The 20,371-nt window shown below is 37.6% G+C and overlaps 1 protein-coding gene across 2 annotated transcripts in view; it reads right to left on the bottom strand.

Moving 5' to 3' along the window:
* The window catches only part of CNIH3 (cornichon family AMPA receptor auxiliary protein 3), a 68,722-nt gene extending 52,874 nt beyond the window's left edge, over nucleotides 1–15,848 (bottom strand). For both annotated transcript variants that reach the window (XM_063290198.1, XM_063290207.1), the window contains exon 1: nucleotides 15,501–15,848. In XM_063290198.1, the coding sequence (XP_063146268.1) occupies nucleotides 15,501–15,581 (81 nt within the window). In that variant the 5' untranslated portion in view covers nucleotides 15,582–15,848. The remainder of the gene's footprint in view (nucleotides 1–15,500) is intronic.
* Between the last annotated feature and the right edge of the window lie 4,523 nt (nucleotides 15,849–20,371).

Here is a 20,371-nt window from a genome sequence, read left to right as displayed (position 1 = left end):
AGTACAAACAAACTTCCTGTCATCATAGTCTCTCTATAGTTCAGATTTTTATCTATTCTCCCTCCTACATCCATTATGTTTCTGTTTAATGCCTACAATTAATGTTACACTACAGGTAGGAAAAAGATGCAAACAACCCATGGATACTTCTCTTAGCAGGAAGTGATGAAGTGTTTATCTGGCTTAATGTGTTAGTAATAACTGACCTACAGAAAGTTGAAAATGAAAGGAAATGTATTAGGAAACAAAACACACAAACACCAGAACTTTAAACGAAGGGTAACATATGGAAGAGCAGAAGAATTGTGGGTGGGACCAAGAAGAAAAAATTACTTAAAGGGAAAAACAAGAACTTTTAGCAAGTATATAAGCAAGTAGGTCACAGTTATCCCTAAGCATGGGCCAATTTTGTTGTCTAATCTTTCATCATATTGCTCTGTGCTATTGGGATATAAAACGGAACAGCATGTTTGTATTTAACGAAGTATGTTTCTGCAATTACAGAGTTGCTCAATGCCCTATTTATTTAATTATTTATTTCATTTACTTTTATGTAAACTTAAATGTCAAGTGACTCTAGGTGGTTTAACATAACACATTAAAAACATCTATAAAATCCAAAATATTAAAAACTTTATCTTAAAAAACTGCTTTCTTCCAAGTTCACTCTGTAGGTAGCATTGTGGAAGGAAAAGTTGCCTCCTAAAAGATAAAAAGCTGGGAGCTAGCTGTTCCCACAGAGGGGGACCCGCTAGTGAGAACGACGTTTTTTCAGCTCTCTTAAAAGTAAGTGACTGAAACAAAGAAGGTGTAATGCTGCTTTTGCCTCTAGGCAGAAAGGGACAAGCCCTCTTGCCACCTTCCTCATATAAACAATGAGTGTCTGCAGTGTAACACTTTATGTATGGAGGTTCTCTGTGCAAATACAGACTCTGGAAAATTAAGATCCTCACTCAGTCTCCATCGCAAGAGAAGTAGTGACCGTAGGCTGGATCCATTTCCCTGCTGCCTCCTTGTTTCTTTTAACCTCTCTAACCAGGAAGTCATGGGTCAAGTCCACAGGTAGCAGACTTAAGATCACAACAAGCCTTGTCCACTTTTTGAATGTCACAAATTCAAAGCCATCTTGTTAGATCCTGTCCATCTGGCTTCTAGCTTGGAGAAAATATGAGCAATTTTATCCAAGAAACAATCAGCCAGGTGATAACAACTTGTACTGACTGGCTCTTCCAGTCCATCACTTGAAGAAGAAATAAGGTCCCTTAAACAGTGCATCTTGTTGACCTTCCACAGATGCAGTGAGAGAAGAGAAATAGTTCTTTTTTGCCACCCTTATCAATACAGAGTTGTTGAACCTGAGCTTCTACCCATGTCCAGTAATACTAATTACTCATGTTCTACCAGGGTTGCTTAAGGCATCTCTTCACCTGCTTCATTTCCCAGAGCTCCTCAGAGGACCAAAGAGCTGTGTAGGATTAGTGGGTGAGGAGAAGTCATTCAGGAGCAATCCTATCTTAGCACCCCACTTACCTCTGTATTCCAAAAGTTAACTAGGCATTCAACAGAACTTCCTTTCAGACTGCTGGGAAATCCTGAAGTACCATCTGTAAAATTTTTGAATTCACCAGGTACCTGGGGCAGGCCATTCAAATTGGCCCATTCACTCTGCAGAGGCTAGCAGCCCCAAGCGATCATGTGGTCATGAGGAAAATGATCTGTCCATGGCGAGGAACAAATAGAAATATCCCCCAACATGAGATTTCATTTAATCTGCTCCAGTGTAAAGGCCAGATGCAAAGTATGTCCACCTCTGTGAGCCTATGATAATGTGGGACAAGCGTAAGGAAGTTATGCTGGCTCTGAATTCCCAAGCTATCTCCAACCCCACAGAAAGGAGGGTAAAACCACACCCAATATCTTGGGCATATTCATAACTACTCTAGCATATAGATCAAGTTGTTCAGGAATGGATGTTGTTACATAGCTGGGAGAATGGTACAATAGTAGCAATCCCTGCTTGTCCCAACCTCACAAATTCAGTTTCACACTCAGCACCTACAAAACCGTATTCCTTACAACAAACAATTATATATGTTGAAACTCAATGCTATTTAAGCATGCATAACATTAATATAATGATTTGAAAATTAACATTGAAATCTCTGCTAGGTGACTCAGAACAGAGAAATTTGACATTTAAAATGAATATGACTTGGAACTTCACAGAATACCAATCACATGTCATCCACTTGAATATTACATATTGTCCAAGTCAAACTACAGAATCAAATTTGAGCTCGTACATATTGACTCCAATAATAAAGGTGGGATAAAAATAAATAAATAAATTTTAGTTTAATTTTCCCTTTCAGCAAAAGCAGAGTATAAACATTAAATATTTATTACGTTTATGTTGCTGCACTGTATGATCTAAAATCTTACCAAAAAGTATCAATAAGCAATGAATGAAACAAATTAAAATCAATAAACAACTGGTTTATATAATTTCAAAAATTCAGTGTTCCCAAAAGTTTGAATAAAAATTATCTTCTTTCAAATAAGTTTCTGAAAACAAGCAAAGAAAGGGAAAGGGAAGGGCCCGAATCTTGGGGTAGGCAGAGGATGCAGCTCACAATATTTTAAAAAGTAATTACCCAAGTTCAGGCATGAGAGCTATTATTCTACCAAGAGTATAAACGCTACATCTCTCTTGACCTCGCAGAACTCTCCAAGATGAAAGGGCCATTAAAAACAAAATTAGGTTTAGGGAGCAAAAGAGATCCTTTAAATCTTGCATAAACTTAAGATAACCATCGCAACCTTAAAACTTCTAAAGCCAGACAAAACTAATTTTCTTGGGTCTTTTGTTCGGCAAGGTTAAAGGATGACTGTTTCCTCCACAAAACCTCCCAAAGCTATTCAAAATGCACAGTAAACAGGCCTTTTCCCCCTTCGACTCTAGTAGCTTCCCTCTTCTGTCAAAAAAAGAAAGGAAAGGCTGCAATGTTTTCTCTTTATCAGAAGGGGGAACTAAAATACTGGAAAAAGGATTATGGTGTCCCAGTGCCCTCTAGTGATAAAGAAAAGAGCTGCAGATTATTTAGGAAGGAAGGAATTTAACACTCTGTGCACAAACATAAAATAAGGAATATCTTTGCAGCCCTCCAGCCAATAGGAGTTGTGTACTTCTGCAATGTCATACAGTATATTGTATGGATGTCTATGACATCCACACAAGTGGGAAAATGAGCAAAAGTTTCCAGAAGTTCAAAAACTCTATTTAGGAAAAAATCTAAGGAGGGAGGGAGCAAATCCCCAAACAGGTCAGTAAAAACTATATTCTATAAATAGCCATGGAATGCAAGTTTTGACAGCGAATGATATGGAGCACTATCAAGTGGGGGCAGCTGACTGATACACTGAGCAAGAGCCCTCCACGCTGCCACCTTTTGTCATATGTGCCACTTATTATTTATTCTTTATTGCTGGGTACAGTAATTTAAGACAGCCTTGCAGCACTATCCTGTGTATGCTCAATCAAAGGTACGCCTCGCTGAGTTGAGGCTTACTTGCAGCTGAATATAGGATTGCAACCGGAAGCACATCACAGTGCCAGACAGTTGAAGCAGCCAATCAGAATGTTTTATTATGGAACATTTTGCATATCTCTAAGTCAAGGTACCTAATTTATCGACATTATTTTACTGGGAATCTGAGAAAGGTAACTTGCAGTAGGTAGAGTAAGCACTTTTTAACATTTTCAGCCTTAAACAGCAGTAATTATATTGGCATCTGTTCCTTACCATGATGAAGCGAAAATGGCAGAACATGTGTTATGACATCATGATGCAAGCTCCTCCTTCTGTACTTGCTTTGTGACATTGCAATAGAAATATATAAGGGGCATAGTTTGCATTGCCATGTTATGATGTACTGTATGTTTCATCGCTACCCCCTTGCCCCTCATCCCCACACAGACTGCCATGAATAATTAGGAGGACCCCTTCTCCATTACCATTTCCTAAAGCTCCAGGAAGTGCTAGAATTCTTAAAATGATAACATTAGAAGTACTGTGGTAGACAAGATTCAAAGTGGCTGAGAGGGTCAGAACAATCAAAAGAGAGATACAATTAACTTATGTGTAATTTCTGATAAAGATTAACCACAAGGCCAGGATGATAAAGCCCATTTTGTAATGACCAGAACACTAGCATTCACTCAATGACAGTCCATAAGCTTTTGCTTATTTAACTGTTTAATGAAACGTAGAGTTCGATACAAGGTAAAAGTTGCGAATGGCATTTCCCGCACGTTCTACAGTTTAAAATCACAAAAGCCTCTAATCCCCCCCCCACTACCCCCAGAGGTATGCGCCCCCCCTTTCCGTGCCAGCAGATGGCTTGAATGGTATTCGGCCCGTTGACCTTGAGGCAAGGAGCATCTAGCCCAAACAAAATGATTCACACTCCAGTCCAACTCCCCCTCCCTGCTGGCGACTCGCAGTCTGCTGACACGGGTTTTTTGAAGATGGATGCAAGTCTGATAACATGTTCCAGGAACATTTGATTGGGGAGTCTGACACATTTAATTATAAAAGTGTGTTAAAATAAATGTATATTTTTTTCAAGGCCAGGATGATAAAGCCCATTTAATTATAAAAGTGTTGTGTTAAAATAAATGTATATTATATTTTTTTCACCCTCATGTTTTGTTGCCTAAAATGCATCTTGGTACTCTATAAATATTTTAAAATTTACATTGACACAGCAGGTAAAAATACAAAAAAAATTATTATACAAATCACTTTGTTGAATTTATTTGCAAATGTACTTTTTTTACTTATAAGTAAATCTACTACATATATTCAGAAACCATTACTTTTCTTTAAAAATAGTTTTTTGGGGTAACTCTCCAGCAGTAAACACATTTTTACTGCTATCAAGGCAACAGCAGTTCAACAAAATGTGTTGGCTGATATTCAAATCTCTTACAAAAGACTTTTGCAATGAAAGACCACATGAGACTCTACAGGAAAATTCATGTTTCATTGGAAATGCAGAATTCAAAGACAAAGTCAAGCAAATAATACTAGTATCAGGAATAAATTATGTTTAACAAACAGTACATGGTGAATTTTTTAATAGGAACCATTGTTTTAAATAACATATGCTCCACCTCAAGATTATTGTCATAAAGCTTATGTAAAGTTTCAGAAAAATAGCATTTCTGAACAAATGATTTACCTATAATCAAAATTTAAAAACTCATACTGATTTCTTGTAGCAATAGCAAATAAGCCCCTTCTGAATAGTTATTTTTTTAATTTTTTTGTCTCCACTGGAAGACATAATTCTGCAGATATTGTTCTATGGATTTAGAAATGATGTACATGATACATCAGGCTTACTTTCTTATATGGACAAAAGGCCATATTCTAATGGAGAGAAAATGTTTGGGCTACCAAGAACTGGCTTCATCATGCTGAAGGATTTTTTTCAAACTGTCGATGTACCATGAATTTCTTTGTTAAATTTATATTTTATTTTCCTCCAGGAGCTTAAGCAATACACCTAGTATTCTCCATTTTTCTCTCATAATAGCTAACTTAAGAGGTATCTTGAGCTGAGAGACAATGATCCACAATCATCCAGTGAGCACCCATGGCTGAGAATAGACTTGAATCTCAGTCTTAGTTCAACTCTTTATCTACTATACCACACTGTTATGTCAGTAAGTAGACTAGTACCTTTGACACATAATCCCTTTTTACACAATTATATCCATATCTACTCAGATATGTCTCATTAAATTTATTGGGGCTTACTTCCAGATGATGATATGATAATTTATAAAATTCATACGCCGCCCAACTGCTATAAATAACAAAATTTGCACTTACATAGCCAAGGGCTGAACTATCACAAAACCATTTTTTAAATTGCTTTAATATGAAAAAGATGGAAAGAAAAAAGAAGAGGGGAGAAGAGAAAAACTTCTTAATATTTTCTGCTTAAAATCACTTAAAGATATTAGCATTGGGATAGCTCTAAGTAAGTATACCAATCTTGAAATAATATGTATTTTTAATACATTTATCTTCCCCCATACTTTCAATTGATTTTTTAACCATGTGTTTTTTAAATAGACCGGATATAAAAAATTGAATATATTTGTGCCCACAAATGAAACACATTTGCTTGGAATAATTATTCCCAGACATTTCAAAAAACTCAAGCAACAAGTGAAACCCCAATTTTTACAAATTTCCATAAAAATGTTAAAGCCTGTAGGAAGTAAATGAGACAGCCCAATTAATTGAATAAGATTTAGATCTTTTTAAAGATTTTTTTTTTATCCAGAGCCAGTTTGGTCTAGTGGTTAAGGCACCAGACTAGAAACCAGGAGACTCTGAGTTCTAGTCCCGCCTTAGGCATGAAAGCCAGCCACTTTGGGCCAGTCACTCTCTCTCAACCCAACTCACCTCACAGGGTTGTTGTTGTGGGGAAAATAGGAGGAGGAAGTATTAGGTATGTTTGCCACCTTGAGTTATTTATAAAAATAATAAAGGCAAGATTTTTAAAAATCTTTAAAAAATCTAATTGAATAACCTGATAAATTACCAAATTGTTGGACAATACCAATACATTTTGGTATAGAAAATAGAGAATTATCCAGAAAACATAAATATCTTTGGTATATAAGAGTTTATATCCAACTCTAGCTACTGTTATATCCAAAATATCCAAAATTTTTCTAATAAGTGAGGCCAATGATTCCAATATAAAATTAAAGATGTATTTTAGAGTTATATGAGACAACTCAATAGATGAAGAGATAATTCCATTTGTAATAACCGTAGCAGGAGAAAGTATCACATATTAATTAAATTAATAAAAAAAGAAGGAAATCCATATTTATACAAAACCTGTTTCAAAAATTTCCACTGCACAATATCAAAGGTATTTTCTGCAGCCAGTGAGATCACCACTGTTGATTTCAATTTTTCAGAATGTCAGCTATTAACCTGTTATTAATAGACACTTGATGGTCTACTATGTACAGCAAAATCAAATTGTGAGGAAAGATAATGGAGGGTAATATTTTCTGTAAAATTCCTGGAGAAAATCTGTCTTTGTGATCACTAAGAGTCTACACTGACTTGATGGCACACAATCAATCAATCAATCAATCATCTGTAAGCTACAAGCCAGGGTCACTATCAATATTTTTGCATCAATATTTAACAATGAAATTGGATGATTGCTTGCACAGCCAGCAGGATCTTTACCAATCAATCACAGTCATACAATCCTCACTGAAGGAGGCCAGTAATTTAGCAGTTTTTTCATATCACCCCCAGTATCTTTGCTTTATATGAACAATCTGTTTCAAGAGCATAGCACGCATTGTTCCTGTTTAGCACTCATAAATGCTTTATGTAATTCTGGTATATAATTCTGGTCTTGCATAAGTGCTCAAAAGTTACTTAACTTTTTCCCCCCAATTTCTTTGTTTGACTTTTTTATTTTTCTTTGTATATGAGGCATAGTTATGTAATATGTGCCCGAAAGGCATCCTATGCAACTATACAGTCACTCAGAGTCTTTGGAAATCAAATATATAAGCTTAAATAATAAGTAATAAGCTAATCATAATATCTAATTATCAAGAAAAAATCTTCAAACTGTTTCTGCATTTATTTTCTAAAAATGGATTATTTAATAATGCTATACTAAAATATTATGGTCTACGTCTCACCATTTTCTGCAAATACTACCTCAGAGTACAAATGGCCTTGACAGAAGCAGGCTGTCAAAGAGAAACTTAACTCAGAGGGTTACCTCCAACATCCTTGGAGTGCTAGAGATCTATCATCTTCCAAATTCCTATATACACAGAGATACAGTGGAACATATTATATAGCTGTAATCACTGTGTGATAAACGTTTCTCTGCCCCCACATTGCTTAGGCACAACAAGTAGGAGACCAAATTATAAATCCAATTAAGTGTGCATTTATTTTCCGGTTGTAAGAATACAGATTTTGAAAGATTAGCATTTTCCTCTCCCACACTGCAGTTTTTCAAGGTAGGGAAAAGGCATGTGGGTGTGGTAATCTCTTATAGTTTTCTGTGTATAGAATATAATTAACTCTCTGTGATTTTAATAGCTTTCATTCTTATAACTTGTATGCCAATATTTTGGAATTTAAAGCTGAAAGATTACTTAGACCTATGGTAACTTCACCAGATGTTTTCTGGCTTCTTACAACAGCAAATGTAAAGGATGAGCAATTGTTGATTTTTAGTAAGTTTACCATGCACTCTACATTATGGCATGAGTCTTCCTACCTGCATTCTTGTTTAAGTACTGAAGATGCTATGTACAACTAAGTACTTAAGCATGTGCAGGACCACATGACAGGGGAGTAAACTGTTCTGTTGCTGGAAGTCCTCACCACAACGCAGCCCATTTTGAGAGTCTGGGGAGTGGTTCAACCGCAAAACCGGTCTGTTCCAAACGTATCAGGAGTGATAATGAGGTCAGGGTTGGAATTCATTTCAGGATTTGAATGCTTAATTTGGCACGAAGGCAGTTTACCTACCAGCCAAAGAAAAGAAGTGGCATTGCAGTAAGTTCATGCTTTGTAACTGGTTATGGCCCCACAATCACTATTGTATCCATGACACGCCCTTATCTAGTGTAATGGGCTGTGAGAATAAACTTGGGAGACAGGAGGAAGAGCTGTAGCCTAGACAACTGTCAGACAAAAGACAGCCAACAGAAGGAATGGGGGCATGGAAAACCTCAGAAAGGTCCCTCCCTAGTTCTCTGGAAAGTAAAGGCAAGGAGGGGAGAAGTGGTTTCAGACTTGAAAGATTCTGTTACTGTAACCTTACATTAACAGTAGTGTTTGTACTCGTGGTTTTGGTTTCTTGTCTGGACTACCTCAAAGGGCTAATATCTAGTAATCATTCTACTCAAGCATTCTCGACACGTCCTAAAATTCTAAATGAATGTACCCACTAATTCAACAAAAATCAGGTGTCTCTGATGTGGGTACATAAATGATAAGATTGGCTGCAACGTCTCAATTTTTTCTTGCATTGTTCCTTTGATTTCTTTTTCTTAATTATACATTCGCATATGCATGAACTAAGGACCAATTCACTTACTTATTGGACATAATCTTGTATGCACGCTAGCGCAGTAGCCCCCTCAAGAATTTTCTCTGTAAAAAACAAAATTATACTCAATTGGCAAAATCCCTTTCCTTATTTTTCCAAATCTGCAATCATATTCCAGTATATTCAGTAAAACTACAATTTAAAGCAGTTTTAAAAATTACAACACTAAATTTATAAAATACAAGGACAGCACATAGTATGTAGGTTATTTTTATATATACTTAAAATACCCAGAATTTTAACAAATAACCTATTTAAACAAGAATTCTTATTTACCAGTTACAGACTTCAAAAGGAACCTATAGCTACAAACAGCTAAATAAAAGATGATAGTCTGTTTTAGAAGCAACCTAGGGTTCAATAAAACTCATTTTAAAAGTACATCCTAAATACATAGCAACATTTCTGTACATCTTTTATTAGAACTTGCTGCACAAGTGCTACAGTTAAAAATCTGCTACAACGTTTAAATGTATTGTGCTCTGCAACTATGATATGAAAGAGGAGGAAAATGTAGAAAGCAACCTACCACACTCTAATGTAAGTTGATCAATCTTTTTCATATAACGTATGCAATATTGAGTTAAGTTGCAGCTTTTGAAACTCACAAAACCATAAAAAGGATTTATTGTCCCTGGTCTTGCTTCCGAATACATTTTCAGGTTATGCTAAATCTGTATGCCTAACACCGCAATACCAGTCTGGTACTAGGATTCTAGTAGCAAACCAAAAACTAACAGGATCCAATAGAAGAGAATATATGTAGCTCAGGGTTGAACTGTGGAGTCAAGGAACTACCAAGGAGAAAACCACACCCCAACACTGGCAGGACAAGCTACTGTATATAAACATGGAGCAAACCTCACACTCACTAGCACTGATGATATTACCTAGTCAGGTAATGAAACGCCTGCAAGCAAACAGCCAAACTCAGAGAGTACCAAGGACTCCACAACTAACAGGATATACAGCTCAAATGAGTGAATGATAAAACTTCTTTTGCAGGTTTATTTTTTTACTTCTGATTTAATGCTACTTCATGTTAGAAGAGGATAAACCTAAAAACTGCCAAGCAAGGAAGATTGTGTTTAGAGGAAAAATGCACATAATGTGTGGGGAACAGAAAGAAATGTATCTGAAGGGAAATAGCTATTTCTTTTATACTAAAATTAATTGTATGAACTATAATTCTTGTGTTGCCTCAGAGATGGCCCAGGGTCGCAATGTAGGAGAAACAGTCATACACACACACAAAAATTATAGACGTTACTCATGATAATAGTGAGAAAGGGGTACAGGTGTTTATGCTACAGTATGGAAGAGTAATTGAAAATACATTCAAGGCTCAAGGGAGACAAGTAATTTGAAAGTGGAAGATTGCCTACAGTTAAGGAAGAGAATTTCAAAAGCTGGGATAGATTGGCAGACATCAAATTAGGACATATGGAATTGAAAAATAAAGGTTAGGATCCCCAGGTTATTTAAACTATGCCTCCATACTTAAACTACTGAGTCTCTCTCTCTCTCTATGCAGTACACAGCCTATACAACTATAAGCTGCCTAAAGTGCCAATTTTATAAAAGTACACCTTTGCTTTGGTCCTGCATAAATAAATATCACTTTCCTTAAAGCAGAACATGTCTCCATCTATAGCACGTGTATCTACTTTTTGTAAAATTATACTTTTAAGGTCATAAGTGTTTTAACTGCTATTGTTTGATATTAATGGGTGACAGTATGAGTTTAATTGGGTCGTTACATTTTATATCTATAATTAATCTATTTTATGAAACCTTTTATACTGCCTTTTTAATGCTGAAATTCTACTGTAAATGGTGGTGTAGAAGTCAGGAAACACATAACTAAAAAAAATGTTTAAAGCAGGTTAAGTGTTTACTTTGTTTCAATCATCCCCATTTCAGCAAGCAGATTACTTCAACAGCACATCGATGTGTTTAAAAGTTATTCTGTACTGTTCAGATGTCAGTACGGACATACAAACATAGATTCCTTTTTCAGGACATTATCAGAACAATCCAAAAGCAGTAATGGAACATCTGCCCCCATATAAATTACTTGATAAAACAAGTCTTCAAATTAAGAATTGATTTAGTGTTGCCACAGTCTTCCCTATTATTCTTCAGTAGTTTGTTTGCTTTTTATTGGTAGCACGCATGAACCAAAGTGGAGATCAAGCAGGCAGATCTTCAACTGTAGAGTACTTATTAAAAACACATCTTTCAACCATAAAGTTCTTACAGTTCTTTGTATCTTCTGTTTGCTGACTTTCCATGGCGCTTGTGTCTTTTCTATTATGGCCTGCTTTCATTCCCATAGATACTGTGAGGTAGCCCTCAGTTGTTATAGTTACTTCCTTAACCGCAAGAAGAATTCAGTAGCTAAAAGAGGCAGAGCTTTTTTGTCATTCAAATTCCCTGAACTGCTATGATAGAAAACAAAATGGAACGGCTGCATTTATGTGTCACTATACCCTTCCTATCACTGAAAGGAGAAACGTGAACAGGTAGAGCCTATGTTATTCTACTAATGTAAAATAAACCCTCCTGACTCTTGGTTACACTTTGACCATTTCAAGCAATTCCTAATTTCTTAACTGTCATACTTTATTCCTTTCCCCACCACTCTCTGGAGCTGACTTGAGGTACAGTATTTCAATATCTCAAATAGAACAATGAGTAAAAATATTATATTAAATAAATGACTTGCTGCCTTTTAGCAGTAAGGTTTCCTTTGAGTAGGCTGACCATACGTCCCGTTTTGAATGAGACAGTCCCATTTTTTTAACATTTCCAGACCGTCCTGTCGTTTTAATATAAATGTCCATTTTGTCCCATTTTCTTAAAAACCTTACTTAAAAATTTGAAAGTTCCCGCGAACCTGTCAGAATGCAGTCTGACTTTGAGTGGAAGGAGGGGGAGCTCAGCAGAAACAGCAGGGAAAAACCGCAGAGCTCAACCTGGGGGGAAACCTAAAAAGAAAAAAAGGATCAGCTGATAGGTGGTGATCAAAGGGCGAGCCGATTGGCTCCTGCCTTGAAACGGCATGAAGAAAATAATGTAAAAGCATAGCCAGTTGCTATTGAATATGCTGAAGTATAATAGATCATGCTTAAAGCAGAAATTAAAATATCATGCCTTGATATTTGGGAAGACGTTCCAATATACTTACACAATTGAAGGGTATATAATTTTAGAAAAGTAAGATTGGTCTCTGTGTTACGGTTTTACTTTCAAATAAAATGAAGATTTTTAAAAATATATGTTTATTGTTAAAATTCTGTATAAATGCTAGAACTGGCACAGGTGGTGGTATCAATTGTCAAAACAAGATGTCCCTATCCAAAGATATTTATAGGACTTAGGCAACCTCATGTCAATCAGAACATGTAAATGCTCATACATAAAGCATTTATACACAAGGTGCTCTTCACATCAGGAGATGACTAAAAACTAAATTATTTACTTGCTTTATGTATCATCATTTAATTATTATTAAATGATAATACATAAAGCAAGTAAATAATTTAGTCATCTCCTGATGTGAAGAGCACTTGTCCAACTTTCTATGTAGAAAAACAGTCAGCAGATAGCTAATTAAGAAATTGTTAATTACAGCCATATTAAAGAAGGGAAATGGGTGCAGTTTGGAACTCCTTGAGGAGAAACACCACTACAGTGATGACTTAAGGTCTATTAACCCAACTAGTAATGTAAATCAGTCAAGAGTAAACCACTGATCCAGCAGGAAGGAGAAAAGGCAGTGTGATGCCCTATTCAGATTAACAATGGTGTTTTGTTTTTGGTAGTCTCTTTGTTAAATCTGAATGGGCCTGATATCCCATTCAGTATTCCAAATGGTAGTAGTGTGTTAGGTGTTGATGGAGAAAGACCAGTGTACCACATTTTTCCAGCTAGCACAGTAGGTCACCAAACTAACCTCTCCTTATCTTGGAATTCAGAGGGGGAGAGGGAACATCCCTTCAAGGCTCAGGGTGCTATTTTACTTCTTTATGAGAATATTTATAAATATTTGTCCCTTTCCTCCTTAAGCAAACTTGAAGAGCCTAAGAAATTCAAATCTGGATAATGTATTGCCAAGACATCCAGATTACCTTGGCTATTCAGTAACCAAACCTTAAAGCCTTAGCACCCACTCTGAAATGAGAAAGGAAGTAGAGGGCTGTATTATGATCAGTAAGAGAGGAAGAAAGGGGGACTGTTCTAGGTAACAACAGTTCTGGTGTGTCTATAAAACCCAGCCAAAGTTATGTTTCTATGCACAGGTGACCGATACCTGATATGCTAGACATGATTTGGGATATTCCAAAAGCTCTTTTGAGTAACAGAGAAGCTCCATTTGTATTTCTATTTTCAGCATTCTAATTAAACTGTAATGAAAAAATACATATTCTGAAGAATTTCATATTAAAAAAAATCCATCACCATAGGAGATTCTGATGACAAGAATTTCTAGAAATTGGCAAGAGAGAAGGTCCATCAAAAAGTAAATGTTTTAAACAGAGAGTCTGCAAAACTGGACAAGAAGTTGGAGGACTCTGGTTTGATTTCTTTTTAATTTCTTTACAAATGAATGGGGGGGGGTGTTCAGTGAGAATCATAATACAGGGAAAAGGTTAATCTCTCTACCATTATGTTGATATGGATTCCTGCCCCTAGTTCCTATTCCTTCATTACAGATGTTGAAAAAAACTTAGAAAAGACAGGAACGCCAATTATGGATTTCTATCACATTATTTAGTGTATCCCTTATGTGCTGGCCCTCACTACCCCATTTTATTAATCATTTGGCTTTTACTGTGTTACTTTCTCATTCTGGTTTTATGTGATCGTGTTCTATTGGTTTGAGTTTTTGACTGTCAATAGATTAATAATTTTTTAAAAACCTTAGAAACTTGTTACACAAAGCCGCCTGGCTGGGTGACCTTGGGCAGTCACTCTCTCAGCCCAACTCACCTCACAGAGTTGTTGTGGGGAAAAAAGGAGGAGGAAGGAGTAATAGGTATGTTCGACACCTTGAGTTATTTATAAAAATAATAAAGGGATAAAAAATTAAATAAATAAATAAATAAAAATTATATTTTCAGGTAGAAAATTGTTGCTTATCAGAACATTCTATAATCCAACCATCAAGAATAGTATCCTGTTATATTTTGGAGTATTTCACCTAGAAAAGCCTGATGGGCAACAGAAACATTGATTTCTGAGATTTAGTACAAGACAGAGAAAGTCTAAACAGTCATAACAAATTTTAACAAATTCTAATGTATTTCTTAAAATTGCATTTACTTATCAGTCTTCCTCCATGAAGCACACGCTACTTTCCCTTCACAGTGTCCTTTAAAGATTTGACTAAGAGTCACTGACCTCACATAAGCTAATCAACTTCACTGCCAAATGGGGATCTGAAATAGTTTTACAATTCAGGTCTCTACCCACTACACCACATTGACTTTCATAAATTTGTCATCAAAATTATTCTATCAGAAGCACAAGTTAAAATTGTTATTCTTGTCGTGCACTTGCCCAATTATATTTCTACTCTATAACATGCCCTATGGACTGACTGGTATTATTATTAACTGGCTGAATTTATTGCCTTAGTATACAACCATTTAACTAAAATTTAAGGCAAGGACTTGAAACAAACTCAGCAGTGTCTTGGTTCAACACAGAAAAGTACATCATTCGATTTTTCTACTGTTAATTTGTGCCTAAAATAAGGGTATCCAAAATATTGCCCCACACATACCAAGAACATGTGACAAGTAGTGGGATCATACATCTAACTATAGCTCTTCATGCTCATGTGTGTGCTCAAGCAAATGGGAGCCATGCCTGACCAGCATGCACATAAGGAGAAACTCTATGCACATCTGTGTATCCACACTCCTTCATGCTACTGTAGTTCCAAATTAATATGCAACTACTGGGCAGCGCAACTAGAAGGCACTTTCTCATTGCCTGGTCTCATTCACTGAACAGGCGGGCGTGTTCTGAACTTGTAGCTGGAAACTGAGTTCCTCCACTGAAAAACATTCCTTTGGAGGAGTCCTAAGGTTTCTAGCTGTGGACTTTGATCTATCACATGCGTGAGTTGACAAGCAATTATAAGGTATTCCGGCAACCTTTCCCAACTGATTCCAGTTTGGTCAGATCCCAGAATGTAGTCATCTCTCAGACATATAACTAAGTATTAGATGTGAATGAAGCGAAGAGGAAAGTTACATGAATGGAGCTGGGGGGAGAGCTTGTAGGAAAGATCTACTCACATGCCAGATGGCGAAGAAGATCAGAGCGGCGCACAACACCAGAGAGAGCATGTAGCAGAAGGCAGCAAACGTGAAGGCCATGGCGGGACCGGGAGAAGAGCCTCGTGGAGGGGGCGCGCCTCCACCTAGTGGGGAAGCAAAGCGATTCTCGAGGCGAGGCGCGAAGGGCTTCTTGTTTTCCAGTTAAAGGTGAGCTCCAGACAAATTTTCTTCACAAAACTGCCCTAATGGAAGCACATGGCCCGGTTAGACGTAGTTCTTGCTTTTGCCGTTCTCTGCTGAATCTTCCGATAGACAGCAAATGAAAATAGGACACCTCCAGCAGAACTCTGCATCCGAATGGGCGACACTTCGAAATCATCCAAGATGAACAGTTATAAAGAAAGGTGGCGGAGGTGATTTAGAGAGCAATCCAAAACCAAATTCCCTCCAATGGGAAATAAATACCCTCGGGAGCGGGAAGGTCCTGAGCCCTGGATTTCTCTGCGCCCGTGGCGCAATCCGGGCGAAAAGGCAACTGGAGCGGCGGAAAACCGGTCCGCTCGTGGCTTTTATCTCCCGGAAGGAGCGCGCGCATTCTCTCTCTCGGAGAGCCTCCGGCAGAGTCAGAGCACCGGCTCCCTTTCCACCTTTTCTCCTTCAGCAGAAGTTCCTTTGTTCGACATTCACGAGGCGAAGAGGTTCCGTGGCGTCATCCTCGCCCCCACTATCGCCTCCGCGACGGACACGACGGAAAGGGAGGGGGAAGAGGGATTTCTCATCTTCCACTCAACCGGCAGCGGATGCCCGGCTGCTTGGCGAGAAAGCAGGAAGCCGTCCACCTGCTGCTCCCTGATGCGTGGCCCTGGGTCTGTGGCCTCTGCAAGGGAGCAGCTTACCGCCTCGCACCTCCAGCGGCACAGGGAGAGGACGCCGTAGAATAGCCTGACACGCTCGCGTTGCTCCACGTGAAGCTTCGCTGCCTCTCCTCCAGTTTGGGCGCCTCTTCTCGGAGGTCCGAAAGAAGCCACGAGGGATCTACGTGAACCTCGCTTGCGAGTCCGCTCGTTCTCTCCCGGCTCCTCTGGGCAAAACTGTCCTCGTGGCCGCCTAGCGGGGTTCGCGCCCTTTCACTCTGACGCACAGATGGGAAACTATGCCGGCGTAGGCCGGCTTCCGAGCTAAGTTACTGCTGAAGAAACGCTCCACGGTCCTACCCACTCGAGGCCACCTGCCTCGTTCAGAAAAGGAAGCGGGGGATGTCGAGAGCAAGGTGGATTGAAATGCTGTTTCACACATCCTTCTTGGCAGGCAAGAGGGAACTGGAAACTTGCTGGTGAAGGATGCTCTTAGAAAGGGTGGCATCTTCCTACTTCAGATAAACCTTGGCAGACAAAATAATGTCAAGTGAAGACCCACTAAGGCTGGTGTGGGATGAAACATCTTAACATTTATTTTACTGAGTTTTGCTTTTTATGTTTTTTAGTACCTTGGTTATCTTTTCATTTCTTTTAATTTTACCACAGTTGATTGCCTTGAGCACCCGTTGATAGAAAGGCAGGATATACTTTTGCTAAGTAAATTAATTAATGAAGAGAGCAGGTAGTTCCATTCCATACCTTGCTGATCACAATGCATTTGTATTATGATTTCAGTAAAAGTAGATTTTATTAAGTTATTTAATGCAGTGCTCATCATCTTGTTGCTAGCAACGTTTTCATTTTTAAAACTTTCAGAAGTGGAAAAGGATCTGTCACATACAGTGCTGAACTTTGCTTGGATCCACTGTATTCAGTGTACACTCTCATCCAACGTTCACCTTTGGGCTTCCCAAAATACCAGTCCCCAAAAGTCCTCCAACTTTTTCAGAAAAATTTGCATGACTCAAAATAGATGTTCATAAATGTTTGTATATCTGCTTTGCTTGTGCCTCTGTCTGTCTATCTTGTATAGAGACATAAATCTGATTTTCAGCTCTAGCTGTATGGATTGTGAAATTAGTGCATTTAATAATTTCCCTATTTGACTTCATCTGAAACAAAACAATCAGCACCATCCAAGAGTAAGATATTTTCTATTATGTAAATTATGCTCTAGAAGTTAACATTCAAGAACAATCAAATTGTGGGAGTGCTCAAGATGTCATTCTCTGTTGTTTACAAAGATTTTCCAGTTGTTTGAGAAAATTATGATTATGAGTTCCCTAATCATCTTCTGCTAAGATTATGTTTCTTTAGTTACTCCCTTAAGTGTGCTCTATTTATTTCATATCACCTATCTGCAGCAAACAAACTACATAAATACTGATTCTAATTTTGAAACTAAATGAGATATACAGCAACAAGTATGGCCCGTTATAAAAATTTGACTGACTTATGAACCAAGTACAGCTATATTATAAGCCTGATTTTGACTTGTGCCATGGTCCTGTACATGCCCCAGTGATACTTACTTCTCAGTAAAAAAACAGGATCAAATTTTTAAATAAGCTCCTGAATTATGGCTTTTTTAATAGGAAAAATTATGCTGGAATCACTCTTCAACTGATGCCTCTGGCAAAACTAGAACCTGGGCCTGAGTGGCAATAAACATGTTCAAGTTCTCTAGTCTTATTTACTTGTTTTCTCCTTACTAAAGTTACACTTCAGTTAATTTTTATATCTTCCCCAATATTGAACTATTTAGCAATTAGATTTTGACCAGTATAGAGAAATCAGGTTCAGCCATTACATGGTAAGGCCTGACTCTGAGATAGTTCCTTCTAAAAGCTTTGATGTCAAATAATCAAATTTGAGAGTTTATTTTTGCCTGATGGGATAGAATTCATCTGAATTCATTGGCAAGGTCAACAAATTAATAATTACCTAAAGAATTGTTTGCTAAAAGCAGTATTATTAATAACTCAGTATAGCATGCTAGCTATTGCAGATATAATGAACTTTAATCATCCTATTTTGTGGTGACTACACAATACATGGAGTTCTTTTTGTTTCTTTACATCTGCAAACCCTTGTTTCCTGCAAATTTGATATAAACATGCATCACACTGCATTCTGACATGGTTCAAAAGAACTCTAGTACATTATTTGAAGAAACAACCCTCATCCATACAGTGTTATGTTACATTTCCACCAATGCCTGAATAATAATCATCCACATTAATATGGATGAAAAACAACAGCTGGGCTGTGGATAAGCATTCTGTCTGGAAGTATAGTATAAATAAAAAAATCATAGATTATTACAGCAATGTAGTACAAAAGCTATTGTCATTTGTTGAATCTCTAAACATTAGGGTTTATTTTCAAAATGGTATATTTATTGAAACCACCCTTCATCTTTGCAAGTAGAGTTAACTATGCACAAATAAGAATCCAGCTGTCTAATAAATATATATTCGTTTTAATTGTGTTTTGAACACTGTTTTAACCCTTGGTTTTATGAGTATGCCACCCACAGTCACCTTGTGTGAGATGGGCAGCCATATAAATTTAATTAATTAATTAATTAAGCCTCAGCAGGTAGTAATATTTGGCTGGCCTTCTCTGGGCTTGAAAGTTAAGCAGGGTAAAACAGTTGCCTATTTTACCAGCAGGCTATAGCAATTAAAAGATAAAGGAACGCAAGTTGCTTAAGGCAAAGAAGAGACTCGGAGCCAGAGCCAGGGGCATCTGACCCATGGATCCTCATTAAGTTTTGGAAAGCTGAGATAGAAAAAACATTTGCTAACCATCTGTGTGACAATATCAGAGGCTGGAAAGTATCTCATAATAAACTTTAACCTGATTTTTTGTGGACCAATATTTCTGCTGCCTCAATTGAAACAACGTCCAAAAAATTTATTTCCAGTTAATTTCTGGCCCAAAAGAATGAAGAGAATGTGGACACTGCTGACTGTGTCTCCTATCTTCTTCCTTCACATTAGTTCAGAACATTTTTTTAAAGAAGGAACAAAAAAGGCATGCCTAGTTTTGTTTCATTTATGCAAAGAAGGTGCAAGCCTTTACAATATTAGCTTTATAATATCTACAGAAAGTTCTTTTTCTCTATCAAAATTCCCTTTTTTGCCTTCCTTTGGGATAATGGGGGGGGGGGTGTTACATGCCAGCAGTAACATGGAGCCAGTTATTGTCCCATTTCGGAGCTCCCCCTGAAATTTCAAGCACATAAAAACAGCCAGATAGTCCTTGAATAACTGGTTCTGCACTCTCATATTACACTTTGTCAGCTGGTTTTGTTTTTTGTCTTCAATTAAATCACCTCCTGAGCAATTAATGATTCAATAGGCCAGAGTCTGCAGTTTCATCTCATTTCTGTTTAAAACTTCTTTTCTTCCTCCAAATGGACCTCTTTTAGGACTTCGTTGTTTATTCATTCAGTCACTTCCGACTCTTTGTCTCTTCATGGACCAGTCCACGCCAGAGCTTCCTGTCGGTCGTCAACACCCCCAGCTCCACCAGGGATGAGTCCGTCACCACTAGAATATCATCCATCCATCTTGCCCTTGGTCGGCCCCTCTTCCTTTTGCCTTCCACTCTCCCTAGCATCAGCATCTTCTCCAGGATGTCCTGTCTTATTATGTGGCCAAAGTATTTCAGTTTTGCCTTTAATATCATTCCCTCAAGTGAGCAGTCTGGCTTGATTTCCTGGAGTATGGACTGGTTTGATCTTGCAGTCCAAGGCACTCTCAGAATTTTCCTCCAACACCACAGATCAAAAGCATCGATCTTCCTTCTCTCAGCCTTCCTTATGGTCCAGCTCTCGCAGCCATATGTTACTACTGGGAATACCATTGCTTTAACTATGCGGACCTTTGTTGTCAGTGTGATGTCTCTGCTCTTAACTATTTTATTGAGATTTGTCATTGCTCTTCTCCCAAGGATTAAGCGTCT

The sequence above is a fragment of the Candoia aspera genome, chromosome 1 (genome assembly GCF_035149785.1).
Source record: "Candoia aspera isolate rCanAsp1 chromosome 1, rCanAsp1.hap2, whole genome shotgun sequence".
Classification (NCBI taxonomy): Eukaryota; Metazoa; Chordata; class Lepidosauria; order Squamata; family Boidae; genus Candoia; species Candoia aspera.
This window is presented reverse-complemented; position numbering and strand designations above follow the sequence as displayed.